At 35.3% G+C, this 23,285-nt stretch overlaps 1 protein-coding gene across 1 annotated transcript in view; it reads left to right on the top strand.

Moving 5' to 3' along the window:
• The window catches only part of LOC145679405 (uncharacterized), a 68,517-nt gene extending 53,789 nt beyond the window's left edge, over positions 1–14,728 (top strand). Inside the window, exons 7-8 of the mRNA XM_081749987.1 lie at positions 2,129–2,197; positions 14,630–14,728. Of these exons, the coding sequence (XP_081606113.1) occupies positions 2,129–2,197; positions 14,630–14,728 (168 nt within the window). The remainder of the gene's footprint in view (positions 1–2,128; positions 2,198–14,629) is intronic.
• Positions 14,729–23,285: the final 8,557 nt, after the last annotated feature.

Below are 23,285 nucleotides of genomic sequence, written 5' to 3'. Positions count from 1 at the left end.
GGGATCAAACCATGGACCCCACGCACCAGAGGTAAGCAGAAGTGCTCTACCATTGAGCCACCGTGCCCAGAAATTAAGTATCACATTAAATATATATAATGTATTAATTAAGTATTAAATAAGGGATACCCTTATTTAGAGTAATTTCGTGTTGCAATACAAACACCCACTAAATGTATTCTATGTGACCGGAAACACGCATTAATAAAATAGCATCTCGCTACGAGAACGCTAACCCGTGCCGACTTGACGATGAAAGTCATGAAATGACGTTTCCACATTGTAATATAATTTAGAGTGTCCAACCGTAATAGCGGAGAAACCAAAAGAGACAGAAAAACGAAAGTTTGCACGAAGCAACTAGAGAAAAGATGACATCTTCCCATGTATGATGAACAGTGTTTCCAACTCAAGAGAAAGTTATGTTTTTGTAAATCGAATGAACTAAATTGGATATCATCATTGGAAGCAAGAATGGATATGAAGACAAAAGAGATGTTAAACGCAGATAAGTGTTGCAAACTTTTCGAGAAATATCGTGAAACATGTTTTAAGTTCAAATGCCCTTGGCGCACACACGGAGTAAGGTAGTAATGTCTTGTACATCTTAAAATACATATTGACAGAACTATTTACGCTGCTTCCAAGCCTATACGGATCCGTTGAACACTGTTGTCATCAACAGAAGAGAAAAAATGAAAAGGTACAATAACTCCGAAAAGGTCACTAATACAGTATGGTTTCAATCTTACAATGCAAGGTGGTAGAGAATGAGAAGTAGTACCGTGGTTATGTGAGATCGATAAGTCACGTACTGAGCGATATATTCGGAATCTTCTTAAAGCTGAGAAGTGTGGTTAGTAAAAGATTGCAGCGCTGCACAGTGGGCTGGAATCCTAACAACCTGGTCAAAATATGAATACAGTGTGTAATTTGCATGGGTTTATGTACTCGTGGGTTTTTGAGGTCACTAATAACGATGATGACGTCAAAAGTGCAAAATTCAGGATGGCTGATCCAATTTAGCGGACAAAATATGTTCGGAATGCTCCAAATGGGCTGAAAATTGAGCGTGTTATATTTGAGAGGTCTCAAATAACGTTTTGGATGTCACAATTCCAAAATTTAATATGCCGTTTCAACGGACCCTTCTAGACTTGTAGTCAGCGTAAACAGTTCTTGTCAATATTTAATTTAAGGTATACAAAACTTTAGTACTTAACTCTAACTCCCTGTATGTGCTACGGAGTTTCCATGTAACACATGTTTTACATTATTTCTCGAAAAGTTTGCAACACTGATATGCGTTTATCATCTCTTTTGTCTTTATTTTCATTATTGCTTCCAATGGCGATATTCAATTTAGGTTATTCTATTTACAAAAACACAACTTCCTCTTTGGTTGGCAACACTGTTCATCCGGTGGTGTTCGTCAATACACGGGTAGGTGTCCTCCTTTCTCTAGTTGATTCCTGCAAAGTTTTGTTTCTCTGTCTTTTTTGATTCTTCCGTTATCACAGTTGGACAATCTAAATTGTATTATAATGAGGAAACATCATTTCATGATTTTGTCGTCAAGTCGACACGGGTTAACATTCTCGTAGGGATCTGCTATTTCACTAATGCGTATTTATGGTCACATAGAATACATTTAGTGTGTGTGCGTATCGCAACACAAAATTACTTTAAATAAGGGATACCCTAATATATACAGTATATATACCATATAAATATTTGCATATATAGCATTATAAATATTTGCTTGTGATTTTTTTTAGTTTAAGAAAAGTGTAAGGTTTAAAATTTAAAATTTACAAAGCATACATTTATTGTCTTAGTGTTATCTATGCGTTCGATTTGAGAAAATTCTTTTGTATTAATTACAAATATCTTGTAATACAGTCAAATATCTTGTATATTAACCTGACAAATTTCACAGTGCTAAATGTGTGACCGAGACTGATTATGCCCTACTGTCCGGTTTTGATAATTCTTCATACGTCTCAAGTTTCAATGTACATTTACTAATTAATCTAATTTCAAAAAGCATGAAGCGCATAAAGCACGACTTGCTCAATTTTCATATTTCTGATTTAAGACAAGATTGTTCTTTTCTCTATATTTCCAGGAAAAAGAAATTCTAAATAGAATGAACGAGCAAAGCACTCCTTCTGTGCCTACGGATTTTTCAAGAAAGGTATGTTTTATCCAATGCTCTCATGTATGTTTTTGTTTTAGTGTTCACGAAAGTTAAGTATAGTCCAAACAAATGAAACATATTTCCTAACTTCATTTTTCTAAATCTCTTCAGAATTAGATCATCAATTAGCATATCGTAATATAATTTTTAAAAATTACTTGTAATCTTCAGTTTTGATTAAAAGAAAATGAAAATAAAGTTAAGGTAGGACATTTAGAATGGAGCAACACGCGGACAAAATCAAGTTTTATTCTTTACTTTGCTCACCGTTTCTTCCGTCTTTCTTTATTTTATTTTATTTTTAATACAAAAAATTCCAACAATGAATTTCAAGCTAAACTCAATAAGTACAACTATCTTTTCGTCAACTTTGAAACTCAAAAGCAAGGGAAAATTCTGATGAATCAATCAGTCCAATGTTCAGTTCAAGCTCCAGCACAGACCGAAATACAAAGATTAATTTTGGCGTACATACGCTGTGCAAATCCATACGGTAGAACAAAACTAAACGCGACCCGCGAAGATAGATCAGAAAGAAGCTACCCGAACATCGATTAACACCGATGTATAGAACGAGAGAATTTCTCTAGACAGTTCTATACCATTCTCTCTTTCACTGATGCATGTAGGATTATTTTCGTTACAACCTCTTGGGTGTTAGGAGTCCGTCGATCGAACCTCGGAATTTTGGACGCTACTTATTTGATGCCCAGGGTATCAGTCTGCATGCAATGACGCTGATCCCTTGGCACGCTACAACTCGATGCCAGGCTACAGAGAAGAACCTTTCGATCCACTTACACCCATTTGTAGCCGTATGGGTTCCTAACTGTCAGTGCTACAGAGGATCGAACTGCGGACCATTGAATCTTGGATTATGACTGTGTTCAATGAATTCACGATGTTTGTACGATTTTTTCTACGGACTGGACTACAGAATAGAATACAGCGATGCATGTGAGTAAGCAAAGCAACTTAATTTACATTGTACTGCCATTTGTTGATCGTTTATTTCTTAAGTTTCCTAAACTATGAATCTGAATTCTTTCGAAGAGAATTATTGAGTTTAGAGTATCTGAAAACTTTAAAAATTTGTTGATGTATTAAATTGACTAATCACTCGGGAGTCTACCGTGGTACTCCTGTTTAGACTCCCTCCAGTGGGGCTTATTCGTTTAAATATTTAATTATGTTTCTACTCGCTTTTTCACGTACCTTTGCACCTTTCAAAAACAAACCGCGTAACTCAATTTGTATCACTCCGCGCACGAGTATTCAGTGATTGGTGCAGGAGAAAATGCTTCGTCTGTTTCCCGCAATATTTCTGCTTCTGCACGTGCATGTAATCCTTCACTGGTAACCTTCCTGCCTGCATGACCATCATCAACTACAGCGCGCGCTCTGCGTATTTGTCAGTGGTTGTGGCTGTTTTCTTGTTAAATATAATATTTTTGTGTAAGATATCAATCCACATGTAGGGATGTGCTTTTAATTGAAACTAAAATGTTCTTAGTGTGATTTAAAAATACAATAATTGGTACCTAGGTTGAACAAGTGGAATTTCTTGGGGACTATTTTCTTATGGAAGAATAATGGTCATTTGGCTCATTATCAGTGTTGCTCACTTCTGATTATATTTCGTTTTTTTTTTTTTTTTTTTAAATCGTAGACTGTTTAGTCAGTTTCAGTTAACTGGGCTGCAAATGTCCATTATGTTACCCAAAAGAAAAACTGAGCCCTTGTACTAAATGTCTATTTAATATATTAAATGCATTATACTTCGGATAATTGGATATAAAAAGTTGTAGGCCTATTATTTTAAAGATAAGTAAGAAAGAAAAGATAAAAGCTATTTCACCGATTCGAAGTAGCGTAACGTCCGATGTTAATTCTGTATGTTATAATTAGGGGTAAAAGTGGATCTGAAAAGGTAGGGGGACGGTAGCAAGCGGCATGACGTCACGCCGTCCCCCCGCCTATCCTTGCCCATTTTAATTTTTTTAGGAACTGGGGGACGCCGTACATATTTTTCCGAGGTCGGGGATGGCGTTCTTCCGCGTTCCCCCACACTTTTACCCCTGGTTATAATTCGCATATCGATTAAAAGAAACGATCGTGTTTAACCCTTAACATACCCTCTAGGGACCCCAGAGAGTGATATTTGGTGATACCGCTGCAACTATAAGAATCAATTTATTCTCGATTTTTATGTGTGTCCTGCATCCGTTTGGGATATACTATCTATTACATAATTAGATCAACGATGTGTTCGTTAAAAGAAATACAAAAAATAAAAACATATTTGAAAATGTAAAAGCTCCATTGTTAAACTTGTATTTCAGATTTACGAACACAAAAGTATAAAATTGTACGAAAAACTGAATATTGTTAAAGTAAACATAATATTTGATGTCAACAATGCTCATTTAAATTAGGTAAGCTTTTAGACATAATAATAATAATAATAATAATAATAATAATAATAATAATAATAATAATAATAATAATAATAATAATAATAATAATAATAATTTGAGTTGCAATACTATGTTGAGAAATTAAAATAATACTTGGGGTCGCCAGAAGACCCCAGCTTTGTAAACAACGTTGACGAGTTAGGCTTGGTACGGTAAGGTTTAAATGAACATTTAAGAGTCGCAAGAATGATTGTCCGTTCTCAGGAGTAACAAAATATCTGAAAAAATCTTCAAGGGATACTAAAATTGTAATATATTCAATAGATAAACTCTTTCGCTTTTTTAAATGAACAATTATTTGATCCACATGTTCTCTTGCCTTTACTTGAGAGTTACGTAGTGATCCGAAACAGTCTTGAAATGGACAGGAGTAAAGAGCACATGTTTTAGTAGATCTGCTAGTCAAGCTAATAAACATAGTAAGACAACAGAGACTAGAGAACATAGTAAGATCCAATAGCTCTGATTCTAATTTTCCATGTTATCCCTTGACGCTATGGGCACGCTAAATAAAATTTAGTAGTGATAAATTGAATATTTTGAACCATTAATGCGAACTCCTTGATATCAAAGGACGAGGATTTATCGTCAACCACGATTAGCCATGATTTGCAGTTACAGGGAAAATTTAAGAGATTGTTCAGCCCGGCTTCCAGGCATGGACATCCGCAGGACTTTTTCAAGGGGGTAAAATACCGATTCCAGGGGAGGACAAAAGACCGACACACAAACTCAGTCGTGAATACACAATATTTTGATACACGAGGGCACATAATACATCAAGTAAAACAACAGTTATTTACGCGCGTATGCTTTTTAACTAAAGTAAATAATCTATAATACCAGATACTATAGTATTTAATATGAATATATTAAGTGTTACAACATTTAAGTAAGCAAATTAGTATGTCTTGACATGCACTTCCAAAAACCTTTTAAAACAAAGGGAGGCAACATCCCCACTGCGGGTAGCCATGCTTCCTAGTGTTCTGTGTCTATATTTATATGCTACTTCAAAGATTCAGGAGAAAGAAAATGCATCTTGGTAATCTATCAGAAGTCCATGCCATTTCATTTTCAATCTCCCGCTCTTCGGTTTGTTTCTTAACTTGTTAGCTCGAGGTTTTCTATAAACTTTTTAGTCTGTTAGTTGGCAACATTTACACACTGTCGTCTGCATTGTTTACAAGGGCTGCAAAGCTTCGTGAAAAGGCGAGTAGAGTTTATTTAAGAGTTATTTTGTTTTTTTCAGCTCTTCTAATCGTATCAAATCTCATAATAACTCCGATTACTGACAGATATTTCGTTTGGGTCTTTCCCCTCTCCTCATAAGATAAAGGAAAAGTAGGAAACAACACACCCCACAATATAGTCTTTTTTATGTCATTAAGATACGAAGTATAACCAAAAAAGTAATATATTCATTGATACTTACTGCACACTGCCTGGTATGGTCATCCCTTTCGAGGCGATTCCCGTCGGTACTTACACGTTTCTGCATTCGTTGCTGCCATTTTTGCTAACAATTGGAAGTCAGCTTTCACGTACAAGGTATGACGTTTTCGAATTGACTTCTTCAACTGACGCAAAGCCTTTGGACAGACTAGCCTGGGAAAGAAAAACAGTCACATGGTGCCAGATCCAACAATAAGCATATTTTCCATAATAATATTCCTTTTAGGCGCAAAAAATTGCCTGACACACAGAGCTTTATGAGCCAGTGCGTTGTCTTGTTGCAGAATTTATATTTCTGTAGTTGAGACTAATTTTTTTGCGAATTCTGGTCAAAACTTCAATGTAGTAGTGCCGATTCACTGTCATCCCAGTAGGAACCCATTCTAACATTACAATACCATAAATTTAACACAGAACAAGTAGCATTGTCTTAAATTTTGAGCATGGCTTTTTTTCTTTCTTTCTTTCTTTTTTTCCTAGGGAAATCGGGGTAACTGCATGGATTACCGCTTAGTCTTTAGGTTGTAGGTAAAAATTCATGTTTCGTCGAAGGTGACTACAGGTTCCAACAAGTCTGATTCAATTTTGGTGCGTTTTAATAGCCCACGCACAATTTTTGACGACATTCTTCCGTTCCTGAGAGAGATGTTTCGGCACAATCTTGGTAAATATTTTCCTCATGTTCAGTTCTTCTGTGATAATCCGCCAAAGATTCCCAGACCAAGTTAACTAATTCAGCCACTGGACGCACACTCAATCTTCAGCCACTTCTGATCACCTCGCCTACTCTGTTGATGTTTGTGTTTAACAGAAGACTGTGACCTTCCTGAACGATCATTGTCTTCAACATTTTCCCCTCCTCTCCGACTGAAAGACTTGTACGCGTGACATACAAAGATCACCGTATGCCTAAGTCATCATTCGAAATGTTGCAGTTAGTGAATTAAAAAAAAAAAAAAAAGTTTCGTAAGAAATTAAATGTTAGTTCTTTTTCCGCTTTCAAACTAACCATGGTACAGATGTTCACGGAATGACATCCCATTCGAAACTACGGAGGTCGGGCGCGTTCAAACATCACGAACGGAGGGTACTTCAACTTAACATTAATCATTATACGCAGCTGTTTCCATTTATAAAATATAAATTCAACACTTCTTACTTTTTTTCTTTCTTTTTCAATCACAATTCGTATTTTCATTGTCTTTAACGAACAGAAAACTATCTAAAATCAGTTTATCTATTCTGAAAATGTTGACATGAAGACTGAATAGATTAGTGCATTGGAGTGAAATACAAATAAGAACAAAATTGAGGTGTTTAAAATAATTTGTTTATGATCTATTTTTAATATTATTAATAATATTGGAATAGAAGTTGATGTTGAAATGTGCTTTTCCTTCGAAACTTCTGATAAAAATAATACCTGCTCATCTATAATTTTTTACACTCTACTTGTGATATTTGGCAATAAGCTATAAGAGGTACTCTCAAAATAAGCTCTGTTTGCAAAATACTGCACTTGCAGTACTGCATGTATATGTGGTTTGTTGATTCTGAGCAAAGTACGAAATTTATTTGTAGACATTCGAACGATATTTACGCATCGTGTTGTAATTTTGACATCTTTAAAAAAATCAAGAATTCCGCCCTATTTATTTATTTATTTATTTTTGTATTTCTGTCCGTGAATGCAAATACATGAAACCGGCTGAAATTCCTTGTCAGCCTTATGTCTTGTATACAAAACATATGATAAATATTTCAATAGTATGGAGGTAGGTGAAACTTTCTTTGGAGGACTAAAAATGTGTATCATGCACGAATCTTAGAAGAGCATGACGTCTGTGGCAAATAAAGATATAATGCGTACAATTGAAAAGAGAATTGAAGTGAATGAAGATTACATCATTTAAAATTTTTCCGAAAGTTTGCCTGATAGTAAACTTCAGTTCTAAAAATTATTTTGCAAACAATATCAATTACGATAATAATAATAATAATAATAATAATAATAATAATAATAATAATAATAATAATAATAATAATAATAATAATAATAATAATAATAATAATAATAATAAACCTGACACCCTGCTTTCACTAAGTTCCTCAATAATCTAGGAACTCTGCCGAAAACTAGTGTTCGTTGCGTACATCAAACAATGGTAAAAGTATCAGGATTGAAATGATGGATCAAAGTCTCATCCATGGTTACAAACTGCTTGTAAAACTTTTTTTTAGGATTACGCTTTATTCTAGTCAAATGTTCTTAGGGACAAACCAATCGCTGACTCCTCTGATCAATAGACAATATTCATGTACCCATATTGCCGATAATTTTTTTCGTGTTAAAACATTGTGACACCATCTCATCACAATTGAATGTGACCGAGAAGAATCACCTAGTGTATTCACCAATTCTTCATGGATTTACTTTGGATTTGGATTTGTTTTTAAAGGATTTTTCGGTACTCAGAAGGCTCTATTTTCAGAAAATGTCACAAAACCGTTCATTCACACAACTGTAATTAGAAAAAGAAGTGAGGTAGACACTTAAAATTTTACGTGTAAGCCTACTAAAGACTACTACACAACAAGTTAAATTTCCGAAAGTGGATCTTATTTTTAAGAGCATCACACCAAAGACTTATTGATCCACCTTCGTATTATATTTTTAACTCTTGGGGTGATATCCGGTGATTCATAGGTTGTGTTTTTAGTATTCGAATCATACAGTTGGGATACCGAGATGCATGCCCTGTCTTTTTATCATCACCCATCGTTTTCATCAATTTTTACATTGAATTTATTATAATTCAAAACAATTATTAATAATATTACTTAGGGATATAGGTAACGGGGACCTGACGAAGTCATGAACTCTGAATTCTTAAGGCGAATAAGTAAATAAATTAATTAATAAATAGGCCTGAAATAAGAATTGAAGCTTTCCTGGCGGCGAATACTATAGAGATGTTCTCGGGATATCAGCCTGGTGAAGTCCGACTATAAAGCCGACGTTTCAAGAACTGATATTGTTCTCGTCTTCAGGGTGATTATACTGAAACCAGTTCGTGTGTACTATATATAGAACAGGTAAGTGGGGGGAGGGGCTTAAGAATCCGTGTCTCTGATTGGATGGTCAATAGCTTGACGCCGATTGGTCGTATTCATATATGCTTTCTTTATGGTCTGGCTTGAGTTGAAATCTTATGTCCCTGTTGATATTGTTGGGTTCTTGTAGTATTGCAAGAGATTCTTTAATTATCCTATCCCAGTGGTTTGAACTCTTTGAAATAATTTTAGTGTCTGAAAATAAAATTCTATGTCCTTCCGTTATACTGTGTTCCGCCGGGGCTGATTTCTCCGGATAAAACAGCTTGATGTATTTCTCATGCTCCTTGCATCAATATTCTATTGTTCGTCCTGTTTGTCCTATGTAAGTTTTCCCGCATTCGCAGGGAATGCGGTATACTTCTGGTGTTTTAAGACCCAAATCGTCTTTAACTGGACGGAGTAGTTTTCTGATATTTGATGGAGGTCTGTGTATGGTTTTGATGTTGTGTCTCTTCATAATTCTTGCAATTTTTCCCGATAGTTTCCCAGTGTAGAGCACTACTGCGATGTTGACTGGATCTTCAGATTCTGTGGTGGTCTTTTTACTGGAAAAGGTCCTCTCTAGGACCAATCAAATGTCATCTTCCTTGTATCCTTTCTGCAGTAAGGTCTTCTTTAGATGTGCAAGTTCACTGGAGAAGCTTTCTTGGTCCGAGATGGCTTTTGCTCTAAGTGCAAGCGTGCTGATGACTGTATTGCGCTGTGATTTATGGTGAAAGCTGTTTCAATTAAGATAAAGGTCGTGCAGTCGTGCCCTGCACTGGGAACTATCGGGAAAAATTGCAAGAATCATGAAGAGACACAGCATCAAAACCATACACAGACCGCCATCAAATATCAGAAAACTACTCCGTTCAGTTAAAGACGATTTGGGTCTTAAAACACCAGAAGTATACCGCATTCTCTGCGAATGCGGGAAAACTTACATAGGACAAACAGGACGAACAATAGAACATCGATGCAAGGAGCATGAGAGATACATCAACTTGTTTTATCCGGAGAAATCAGCTCTGGCGGAACACAGTATAACGGAAGGAGATAGAATTTTATTTTCAGACACTAAATATATTTCAAAGAGCTCAAACCACTGGGATAGGATAATTAAAGAATCTCTTGCAATACTACAGGAACTCAACAATATCAATAGAGATACAGGATTTCAACTCAGCCAGACATGGACACATCATAAAGAAAGCATATATGAATACAACCAATCAGCGTCAAGCTATTGACCATCCAATCAGAGACACGGATTCTTAAGTCCCCCCCCCCCCACTTACCTGTCCTATATGTAGTACACACGAACTGGTCTCAGTATAATCACCCTGAAGACGAGAACGATGTCAGTTCTTTGTCAGTTTTTGAAACGTCAGCTCTATCGTCGGACTTCACCTGGCTGATATCCCGAGAACATCTCTATAATTATAAATAGACCTGTCTGCACCTGAAAGTATAAAATATCAATTGACGTCATGAAAGAGGGAAAGAATCATTCAGATATTATTGCTTTTCGTCTCGTTATCAAGCTAAAACAAAAATATCTCTACTATTGTCAGTATCTCTTAAAGATTCACATGAAAAATCTGTGGTTTTTAAGTGTTATTTTGATAGTCATCAGCATTAGCAACAGTGAGACCACTGCACTTTGTCGTTCCCGTGATTCTGCAAAAATAAGACCTAACTAGAAAATAAGCCCTACCCTTATATGTGCGCCAGTAGTTGTAGAGCTCGAAACGGGATACTTAATATTAACTTAGTTACATTTTCTATGAATGTTTTTTATCTCTTTTAGGCAAAAAAAAAATTAATATAAGTCCCTAACCAAGGTAGTTGTCTGTCCTGTTTCGCAGAATGTCTAATCCATTTGCCGTTTATATATATATATATATATATATATATATATATATATATATATATATATATATATATATATATATATATATATATATATATCTTGACTTGTTGGTAATTCATCACAACATTTTCTGGTGGTAGTCATTTATATTTTCACTTGCTAAAAATCTCTTTATTCTCTTTCCCACATTGGTACCTCCTCGTTGTAGCTTTTCTGCTCTTGTGCGGCAGATCTCGGCTTAGTTCTCGGTAAGAATTAATGTGGTTTTGAATTGCATGTTCAGCTTTTCTTCATGTCTTATATACCCTTACTGCTGAAAAGAGACTTTAAACTACAAATAAACGAATAATTGTGGTCTTCATAGACAACGGGCACATGTATATGGATGCCTATTGCGATATGTATGTCTCCCATTTTCTGTAAAATGTATTGCAACCTTTTCTCCCTGATATTCCTTCATAATTTAAATAAGAAAATTGATCGATAAGACAATATATTTTAACGTAAAATTTCATTACATTAGCTCTTTCTTCATAGAAGCTAGATATGATGCTTATATTGCTTGTAGGATAGCTCAAATATATACAGGGTGTTAATGAACTATACCGACAAACTGTAAGAGGTGATTCCTCACATCAAAATAAGAGGAAAAGTTCATATGGACCTATGGCGAAAAGTACAGAGTTTCAGAGCTAGGGTTGTCCAAAATCGCGCAAAAGCCAAATTTCAAGAGGTCCTATTTCGAACTCCAAAAACTGTGAATGGTGGTCCTTAGCAGCGTAAAGGAAGCCACGCATACGCAATCCAAAATCTTCAATAAGTGTACAGGACATTCTCTACAGGGTGTAATTCTCACATATGCTCTCAATTAAGTTCTCAGATATACCCTGATTTCAAGGAGGACCCGCAGTAGGCAGGAGGTAAGCCTTTATAATTATGGACATCCAATGCTTCGGAGGGAAGTCGGAAGTGTTAGGAACAGGCAGCTTCATGGCTTTTTGTGTTCTGAATAACGTGTGATGCGATGTATTCCGTGACGGTATATTTCATGTTTTCTTCACTTATAAGCGTGAAAGAAAACATCGCAGAAAGTGTTCTCCTGAGTACGAGAAACCATGCTGCTGACGATCCTTAACACTTCCGACATCATGTCAAAGGATTCCATGTTCACTGCTATCAAAGATTATCATTTGCCTACTTCGGACCAATCATAAAGTCAGAGCATATCTCAAAATTCGGTTGATGGCATGTCTGGGGATTTCACCCTGCAGGGAATACTCTGTACACCCATTGAACATTAATGAAATATGCATTTTGAATTGCGTATACGTGACTTCCTTTACGCTGATAAGGACCGCCATCCACAGTTTCTACAATTCGAAATAGGACCTCTTGAAATTTGGCTTTTGCGCGATTTTGGACAGCCCTAGCTCTGAAACTATGCACTTTTCGCCATAGGTTTATATGAACTTTTTCTCTTATTTTGATTAAGGAATCACCTCTTACAGTTTGTCGGTATAGTTCATTAACATCCTGTATATATATATAAAGGTAACCAAGAAAGTTCTGTCGCTTTCTTGTGGAGGTTTGTGTTCAATTGCCACTCACACCGTGAGTTGAATGCGAATGAAGATAAGGTGAAGGTCAGTTGTTGATGTGGGTATATCCAACATGGATGTTGACATGTGATGAGAAGTGGGATCTGTACGAAGTTCCACGTACCATCATCATTAGTTAGCATCCCACGAACATGTTCCAAAACAGCCGAAACCAGCACTACACCAGACAAAGGTTATCCTGTGTATTTGGTTGACTGCTCGCGGCATCGTGCGTCGGAAACTGCTACCAGATGCAACTGAGTACTGTCAGCAGTTGAGCCGTGTTCAAGAAAAACTCAAACCTCCGGAGCCAGCACTTCTGAATCGCAAAAAGGTCCTCCTGTTACAGGACAACGCTAAGCCCCACGTAGTTAGAATGACCCGGGACACTATTCTAGGCCTTGGAATGGAAACACTGTTGCATCCGCCATACTCCCCGGACATTGCTGTCTGATCATCACCTGCTCCTTTTCTTGGACATTCACCTTAGTGAACGCCAGTTCAAATCCCTAGTAGAGGTGCAAAATGTACTGATGCCTTCTTCCCTTCACGGCCCACCAATTTCTACCGCGACGGAATCAATGGCCTTCCAGAACGTTGGCAGAAGGTCGTCGATGGTGATGGTGACTATTTTTCATCTTCGAGGTACATCTTAGGTGACATATCGATGTTCGAAGGTGGTAGGTGAAAAAACGACAGAACTTTCTTTGTTATCGTTATATATATGGGATGTTTCAGATAAAATCTCCAGTGCTTATAAATCACAAACGGCCGGAGATAAAAGGATGACATAAACAGTGAAATAGACAAATGTCAGAGGTCTCATGGAATGGAGCCCTCTTCGTGCCTACCAATCTTCCCCATCATGGGACATGGAGGAGCACTCGAAAATTTTAAATGGTAAGATATGTACTCGTAACTTGACTCATCATTGAATAGATAATGGACAACAAACAACATCCATAGTAGGAAAAAAATTTTCACATGAGGTACCGTTTACGATATTGCTACTATTTTACTGTGAGATTTATCTGACTATTCAAGAATTCACAATGAAGTTGTGGCCATTTCGTCAACGGTGAACGTCATGGAAGCCTTTTTCCTACTAGAGTTGTTTATTTTTCTATTGTCTTTTTAATTATGTAAAAAATTATATCGCTTTATCATTTAAATTTTTCTGGTGATCTCCGAAGTCCTATGATAAGGAGCTCTGTGAGCTCCATTTGATGCGTGCTCTGACATTTTTCTATGTCAGATTTTGTTTCATTCATTTTTTCTTAAGCCATTTTTTTCATTATAAGCATTGGACATTTTTTCTCAAACGCTCGATATGTATATATTGTGGTGCTACGATGTCAATTATTTATGTTTCATATTGATTTTATTCTCAATCTTGTTTTGATTTTTCTCTTCTCGTTATGGTTTGGATCAAAGTGGAAACGTAGTTTCTCGCCTGAGAATTTATATAAGACTGTAACCTAATTTATATTATTTTATGTCAACTCATATGTTAGAATCTGCTAATGTGATGACTTTAACATTATGTAAGGAACTACTTGAAAGTTTTCCATTCACTGGACAGATACTCAAAAAAATGAAATGAAATCTTTAAGTTTTACGTCCCACGGTTATGCCGGTTAGGCTAAAGGAGACGGTGATAATGAGAGATGAGTGAAATGGTGGAATGAAGAAAGTGGGAGGAAACGGGAGAACCCCGAGAAAACCCACGAGTGCAGTGTTTGTCCACCACAAAGTTCACTTGGCGGAGGGACAGATACTCAAATAATTGCACTTGTCAGATGTAAATTCAAACAATGAATTTTTGCAAAACTGTGAATCGATGTATTTAGGTCACGCGTGGACAGTGCACTGGTTACAGATCAGCGAATTTGTTCTAGCATAAAATTTAATGTGTATTTCAAAATAGCATCCAGTTGAAAAACAGATTGTTGCGGACTCTCTAAAACAGGATTCTGATATTAAGTTTGAGAGATCAGTAATGAGTCCCTCAAACAGAGCTCTTTAGCTATATCATATACTCTACTAACAATAGTCGACGCTATCAAGCTCTAGAACAAGAATTCACTCATAACGACCAAGGAAAAATCATTACCAGTCTTCAACGAAAGGACGATAATTCAAATTAGCTAAGCAAGTGAGATAATCGCGTTTCTGCAACATTTTATTGTAGCACATAACCAGACAAAACGTGTGCAGCCATACTATTCAAAAGCATTCATTAAAGACATATACTTTGTCCTGAAGCTTGTATTATGATTCATTTCTCTTCATTTACTATAAACAATGTTCGTTACCAATTATATTTGGTAAACATGACATATCCCCATGGAACAACTATCGAAAATCTTAATAATAATCCTCAAAATAACGCCATGTAGTAATAGTGGAAGTGTTGCCAGCACTGTTCGTAACTAGCGATTCTTTGTTTTGCGTAAGCATGAGTGAGGTCTCTTTTTGAAAGTCTATTTCCTTATTGTCTACATGCTGAATCTTTGCAAAGTAATTCTTTTCGATCTACATCCTTGTACAGCTTACCCATAATTTGCGAAATTACAGTAGCTGGTTGAAAAACTCATGTAGCAGAAAACACTGGTATTTAATTGGTAAAGCATTCACGCAGCAAGTAGAAGATCTGATTTCTGGTTAAGTCAGTGATCAGATTTTTCAGTTATTTAGTATTGTTTTATTTTTTGTAAGTATTTTTGTATTCTGCTTTTTCATAATTGAACTACTTACAAGCACAATTGTGAATCTTTATTTATTTTGTTCATAAGAATACGAAAGGACCTTCACAAGCAAAGGGATTTAAAAGAAAACTCTTTGAATCGGAGGCATTAAAGGAAGCAACAGAAACAAACACTTTACAGGAATACAAGAGGAGAAGACGTGAGATCGATTCCCATGATGAAAGAAGCAGAAATAGCTCTCAAGCTGCGAAGGTGAGTTCTACTTGTAATTCTGTCTGTTCCATTCTTTATTTTCCTCGAAGACAATCTTGGCGACCCACAACAATTGCAGTAACTATTAATGAAGTATGTGCTACTAGTATTACCTAAAAGCACCACTATTTATTACCATTTTATGCAATGTTGATTTTTTATTGCGTATGACTGTCTATTTCTATTCCGCGACACTTTTCGTAAATTTTTGATTAAGCTTTGTGTGCGTAATCTTTGATGTTTCACAATTATAACTATTAAATGAGGTTAAAATCGGTCAAGAAGGCTTGAGTGAGAAAGAAAGAGAAATATGTACTTCAGTATCACTTGTTATCAAAATTGAGCATGATCTGTGTTCAAATGTTTTTGATCGTCATGTCCATGTTCGAGCAAAAGAAAACATGTTTGACAAATTGAAGATAAATCATTACATATGGCTCTGTAGATAACGAACACCTTTGAAACTTCAAAATACTCTTTTATTGATAATCAAGATTGCTGATAGAAGTGCCAGAAATCGGAAACAATGTTGCAGTAGTTCCCAAACTTTTTTGGGGGGTGATGGTGTATTAGTATTTTTTCACATTCCAGAAACAAGAATAAATTATATTCGAGTGCCATTTCTCGGTGCTCCAAAGACCAAAATTAATCTCATTAAAATTCTAATATCGACTATCATTTGGTGGCACCTCCGAGAGCCACGCAAGTCGCCGAAGCACATAGTTAAAAATAAATAAATAAATAAGTAAAATAAAATAAAATAAGAAACAGTTCATGTTTCTAGAAAATTCAAAACGTAATGTGTATTATTGTTTTATTTTAGGAAAATGAAGCAACAACTACTTTAGACCTCCAAGAAAATAACGAAAATAAGCGAACAACAAAGGTCACTGAAACCGACAAAGGAAGAAAACAGAAGATAAACGCTGCAGCTGAGCAACAAATCTTAAAGAGTAACGCAGTAAGTTGCTATTATTATTATTATTATTATTATTATTATTATTATTATTATTATTATTATTATTATTATTATTATTATTATTATTAGTAGTAGTAGTAGTAGTAGTAGTAGTAGTAGTAGTAGTAGTAGTAGTATTGTATTCAGGATTAGAACAAAAATTCCTTAGAACCATTATATAGAAGTAAAGAAGTAATAGGTTCTTAAGTGTATATTTAATGATAAATATCTGACTTATTTAATGGATCCATAAAGTAACTGTGAAGCCAGTGAGATGCGTTTCTAAACATTTTGATGGAATGCTGGAATCAGATATGTTATGCTTTAGAAGAATACGTTGAATTTCTGTCGATAATTGTGGAAAATTTGAAATTCGTATAAAAAAAAAAAAAAAAAAAAAACTTATTGATCTACGTGTTTGATTAAAGCATTTTTGCAAGGTACGCAACTTGTAACCGGTCTTTTCTTCTATTTGGTATAAAAACTATTTCATCATTAAGGTCACTTTGACAATCACAAATTAGTAATGCCCTACGAAAGAAACTCTTCCAAATATTAGCCGTGTGCAGTGGTGGATGGGTTGACTGTTAATGTATGTAACTAATGGCTGCAGCGTGTTTTCCATATACTTTTGTTATAAATTTATTATACGCTCAGCTAATCAGTAAATCTAAAAAAGAAAGACAGTTATCAGATTCACGCTCGAGAGTGAAGTTCAACCTAGGATGCTGATTATTGAACTGTTCAAATATTTGTAAAAGAGTATTTACATTACATAAAAGTGGTAAAACGTCATCCGCACAACAATAATATCTTAATATACTTAAATGTATCCTGTTGTAAAATAGACGTTTCTATTTGATTTTTTTTTTCTCAGTGTTTGACAATATCGAAGATATTGTGTTCTTCTTAGCTAGACTGCTATTCTGGCAAAAGTAATGATTTTCAAATTGAAATACATTAGTTGTTAAGCAGACCTCAAGCAGTTATAACAGAAAATGAGTTTCATAGGCAGATGCAACATTATTTATGGCCTTCCTAAAGTGTACAAGTCCAATATTTCCCTTCGTCTGACCATATCAGGTTTTAACTATCCAGCTTACTATACAAAACATTTAATGGGTACAACAAAAGTTTCAAATATGTTATTAAAAATAGCCTTGATATTAAACAATAGTTGTCATCACTTGTAAATTCTAATGCTATTTTGGTTACATCCATAGACGTTGTTGATATTTATCCCTCCATATCGTTAGAACTTACTATCAATAGTACACGATTTGGTTATTTCAAATTGTGCATCTGTCTACGAAATCCATTTCTTATTATAAGTGCTTGAGGTCTGCTTAACAACATATTTCAATTGAAAATTCTTACTTTTCCCAGAATGACACTCTAGCCATGGGGAGCACCCTACCTCCGATACCGTCAAACATTGTTTAACAACAGGATATATTTAAGTATATTAGATATTGTCGTTATGCTGATGACATTTTACTATTTATACGTGATGAAAATACTCCTTCACAAATATTTGAATAGTTCAATAATCAGCATCCTAGGTTGAACTTCACTTTCGATCGTGAATCTGATAACTGTCTTCCTATTTTTGATTTACTTGTATCCGAGCGCATAATAAATTTATAACAAAAGTATATCGAGAACCCTCTGCAGCCTCTACTTATACACATAAATAGTCACCCCATCCACCACTGCACATGGCTAATATTTGGAAGAATTTCTTTCGTAGGGCATTACTAACTTGGGGGTCATCGAAGTGATCTTAATGATAAAATACACTTTTTACATTAAATAGGACCTTACAATAAGTTGCGTACCTTAGAAAAATGCTTTAATTAAACACGTAGATCGGTACAAGCTCTTAACAAAACTTGGATACGAATTCCAAATTTTCCACAATTATCGACAGAAATTTAACGTATTCTTACAAAGCATAACATATCTGCTTCCAGTATCCCTTCAAAAAGTTTAGGAAAGTATCTCAACGGCTTTAAAAGTTACTTTAATGATCCATTAAATAAATCAGGTATCTATCGTGCTCAGTGTGAATGCTGTTTTTCATATATAGATCAAGTCAAACGCAATATTAAATCCCGAATCAAAAACACTTTAGACAATCAAAAAAGTCACAAGAAGAGGGTATATCGGGATTATCACTTCATCTAAAGCAATACTCACATAATATAAAACTGGCTAATGTAATAGGCTGGGAGGAAAAAAAGCGACAGATTAAAGACTCATTCTTTATTCATTAATATGAACCGGTTTTAAATCTGGATTCTGGTAACATTGATAAGATCTGGCTCCCTACATTTGATGTGTAATTTGGTTCTGACAATAGTAATGTAGCATAGACACCACGCTTCTTTCATACTCAACTCTTTCTTTTTCAATTGTGCTCTGCTTGTTTAATTTAGCACCCATTTTTACGTTACGCTCATTTGGTGGTATGCATTCCTGTTCCCATACCATATTTCTTTACCCGTTTTTATTGTTGTTACCTTACCACTGAAGACGGTACTAGCTTGTTATTCCAATATTTCTGAAGAACGTTTAGTTTTTCCGCGGAAGGATATATTGTACTACCATTTTTATATATATATTGTATTACAATTTTTTATTAATAATTTGTTCTGTTGTAATTATGTCCACTAGTTTCTTAATTTCCTGTACAATATTAATGTAGTACTGATCGATGCGAATCAGTTACTCATATTTTCCTTCAACGTCTTCATAGAGGTAATGTATCTTTTTGTTTAATTTCCTGTCTTTCGTAATTGGACTCTCCGTTGAGCAAGGTTTGTTCCCTGTTGATGGAACTTTTAAAAATATATGTGTGATGATTTGATGAATTAGGATCAACTTGTCTGTATAAGCTTCAGAAGTTAATATTGCTACTGAACTAGTTGTTTATCACTTTGAAAAGATGTAAAATTTTATGTGATAGAGAAAATGTTACTGATTTTCAGTTTTTTAATCAGCTTGAAAATTTTACTCGCTACTTTTCCCACTCTATATAGCGCTATCGCTGCCGCCTGGTTTCCGTAATCACTCTATTCCATTGTGCCTGTACGGGTTATGTGTTGCTCTTTCTATAGCAGACTCTATAAGCCATCACTCATTTCACCGCAAACTTATTACATTCTTTTCACAACGAGCAGTGTTCTGGAGCTTTGTAACAATATTTATGATCGAACTAGGTATATTATAATTCCGAACTAGGTTTAATGTAAGTTTTCCTAAGTACCATTCTTACTTTCAGTGGCACTCAGGCGCTGACCGCTTAGCTAGCGAAAACGTTTGAGAGCTGATAAAAGTTGTGATGTGTGTTTGGAATTGGTAAAAATGTTGTGGTATTAGTTCGGAATTAGTAGGATAATTATTTAAGGCACGTATGTATAGTTCATTATAATTAAGTAATTGTCAGTATTTAATATGCAATTAATGTAATGCGTATTATTGATAATTATTGATAAGCTATTTTTAATTCAGTTGCAGAACACAAATCAGCCGCAATACGATGCTACCAGGTACACGACAGATATCTCCGAACTCGATATTCCGTCTCATACAACAGGTACGAGATTTTACAACAGATGATTAGAACTTTCAAATAAACTAGGACCTTTTAAATAAACTAGTGATACTTGAAAGAGTAAAGAAATTGATTACCTATGTGCACAGAATTTTAATTTATCAGGACTATTATGTCGGTTGCTTATTTGCAAGCAGTTTGGGTACAAAATCTCTCCCCAGCAGAAATCTCTCCTGGCTGGAATCTCGCAGGACGAAACTGCACTTAGGACAAAACCTTGTCAGGACAAAATTTTGCAAGAGCTATTTCTTCAGTGTATAGTGTTGCAAATATCTGTGTATATATGTACTAAGGGAATCATATAACCAGATTAAAATTAGGCGGAAAATAATATACAACGCACACTTAGAAAAAAATAATTATTATAAATAAAGGGCCAGATATGTAACATAAGTTATCTTATTAATTTTGCAAAAAGAAAAGAAAGGTAGTTTCGCATTAAGGGGATTATTTATCTTTATGTATGGTCCTGGGACATGCTTTTTTCTTCTTTCTTAGATTCGGGCCTAGAAATGTTCTTCCACGTTTCTCGAGCTTCCGCTTTTTCTTTTAACTCTGAATATTTTCTTCTGTTTTTCAGATTATCGATCAGTTATATTCTTCTTCCTACTCCTCGCTTTTCTTCTCTCTTTCCTCTATGGCGGTATGAAGAAGATTTTTTTTTTTTCGCAAGATATGTCCAATCCCTTAGCTTTCTTTAGCTGTCCTGACTAAAAGCGATGTCTTCTCTCCTATCCGTTTTCAAACATCTTCGTTTGTTACTCTCTCTGTCCATTTTATCTTCATCTTACTCCAACAGCAAATTTCGAAGTTCCCTAAATATTTCTTCTCTAACTTTCGTAATGTCCAAGTCTCTAAACCATACAGTCCAATACTCCATATATAGCACTTGACTAACTTCCTCCTTAGTCCAATATTAAGCCTGCTAGTCAATAGTGTTTTTTGTAGAATGCCTATTTGGCTACGGCAATTCTTGACCTTATCTCTTTGGTGCTGTAAGGGTCTCTCGTTACAATACTTCCCAGATATTTGAAATGATCTACCTCTTCAAGCTATATTTGTTCAATCTGACCCGTAAGGGCGCATTTCGACGACATATTCTCATGACTTTCGACTTTTCCACATTGATTTTCATTCCATATTGTTTCCCAGTGTCAATTATTTTGTTCATCATCTCCTATAGTCCTTCTTCGGTTTCAGCTATAATTACCACATCATGTGCATGCTTGTTAATGATCTTACCTCCAATCTTGAAATCTCCGATTCCAATTAATGCTTCCTTCATTAAACACTAGCATATATTACCCGTTTCGCTGGGTTGAAATAAATAATTTAAATGCACATTGATATTGCTAATTGTCGATCATTTTAATGTATGTCACCCCTCCTCATCCGCAAGAACTATAGATTCAACACTAATATCGGTTAGTTTTGACCATATATATATATATATATATATATATATATATATATATATATATATATATATATAGTTCCCCTCCCCCATATTGCGGGCCATGGCATCGAAAATGTCACCGTTCATCTCAGCGACTCCAAAAAATGTGGATCCAGCACTAATAACGGTAATTTTCTATGATTTTTAAATATCTCTTCCTCCCCTCCCCCAAATTGCGGGTTTGAATTTTAATTTAAACGTGGTCGAAAGTATAACTGTTCATCTAAGGAACCCAGAAAACTATAAATTCGACACTGATAGTGGCCATTTTCGATCATTTATATATATATATATATCTTTCTCCCCCTCCCCCAAGTGGCAGAGCTGATTTTGTATTTAAACTGGATCGGAAATGTCACAGTTCATCTGAATGGTCCCGAAAACTATGGATTCAACACTAATATTGGTCATTTTTTATCATTTTTAGGATTTCTCTCCCCCTCCCCTACGTTGCATCGAAAAGTGAATAACCTAAAGTAATCCCTCTCCCCTTAAACTCATGTATGTTGAAAATTTGATTGAGATCGGTCGGGTGGTTCAAGAGTGATGAAGTCACAAAGACAATCATTTTTATTTATTTATTTATTTTATTTTATTTTGTTTTTATTTTTTTTTTTTTTTTTTTTACATATATCTCACTCCTTCCCCTCCTCTACGTTGGCTTGTCAAAGTGAAACGATAAAATATACCCAAGGCCCGACCCTCATCTATATTGAAAATTTGATTGAGATCGGTTGAGTGGTTCAAGAGTTATTAGGTTTTATATATTTTTATATATCTTGTCCCCCCTCCCCCCAAGGTCCACCGTCAAAGTGACGGTAGAAACCACCCCAGGTCCGAAGTTCATCATATTGAATTTTTTTTTAAAAGATCGGTCGGGTGGTTTAACCGTGATGGAAGTCACAAAGACGGTCACTTTTGTTTCTATTCTTTTTACATATATATATATCTTTCCTTCCCCTCCCCCTCCCCTTGGTTGCACCGTAAAAGTGAAATAACGAAAACATCCCAGGCCCGAACCTTATCTATGATTTAAGTTTGATCAAGATAGATCTGGTAGCTCAAGAGTTATTAAGTTTCATTTATTTTTATAGGTTTATCCCCTCCCTTACCCCTCCCCTAAGTTCTACAGTTAAAGTAATATGATAAAAACCACCTCATATCTGAACCTCATGTTGAAAATTTGGTTAAGATCTGTCGGGTGGTTTAAGCGTGACGAAGTCACAAAGACAGTCACTTTTATTTTAATTTTTTGATATATATATATTTGGTTACGCTTTTTGCTATTTTGTTCCTCATTGCTACCGCGACACCATATACGGCCTTAACGACACCCAAATAGAATATAGTTTAATATCACGATACTATATCACCCTTTTCTACCATCGCACTTCACTCAAATCCATTATGTTCACATTACATTTATAAATTTCCATTGTTAAATTTTCAAGTTTACTCGCACTTCGTAAAGTTCGTACGTTGCAAGTTCCTATGCTAAATGTAAGATTCTTCCTCGAGCAGTTTTCACCCGGAGATCCGAACGGGGGACTATTTTACCTTCGAAATGTTTTACTTCAGAAAGAACCATCATTA

This window comes from Thermobia domestica, chromosome 2, assembly GCF_964235325.1.
Source record: "Thermobia domestica chromosome 2, izTheDome1.hap1.1, whole genome shotgun sequence".
NCBI classification, from domain to species: domain Eukaryota; kingdom Metazoa; phylum Arthropoda; class Insecta; order Zygentoma; family Lepismatidae; genus Thermobia; species Thermobia domestica.
The sequence above is the reverse complement of the archived record's forward strand: the minus strand, read 5'-3'. Positions and strand labels throughout refer to the sequence as shown.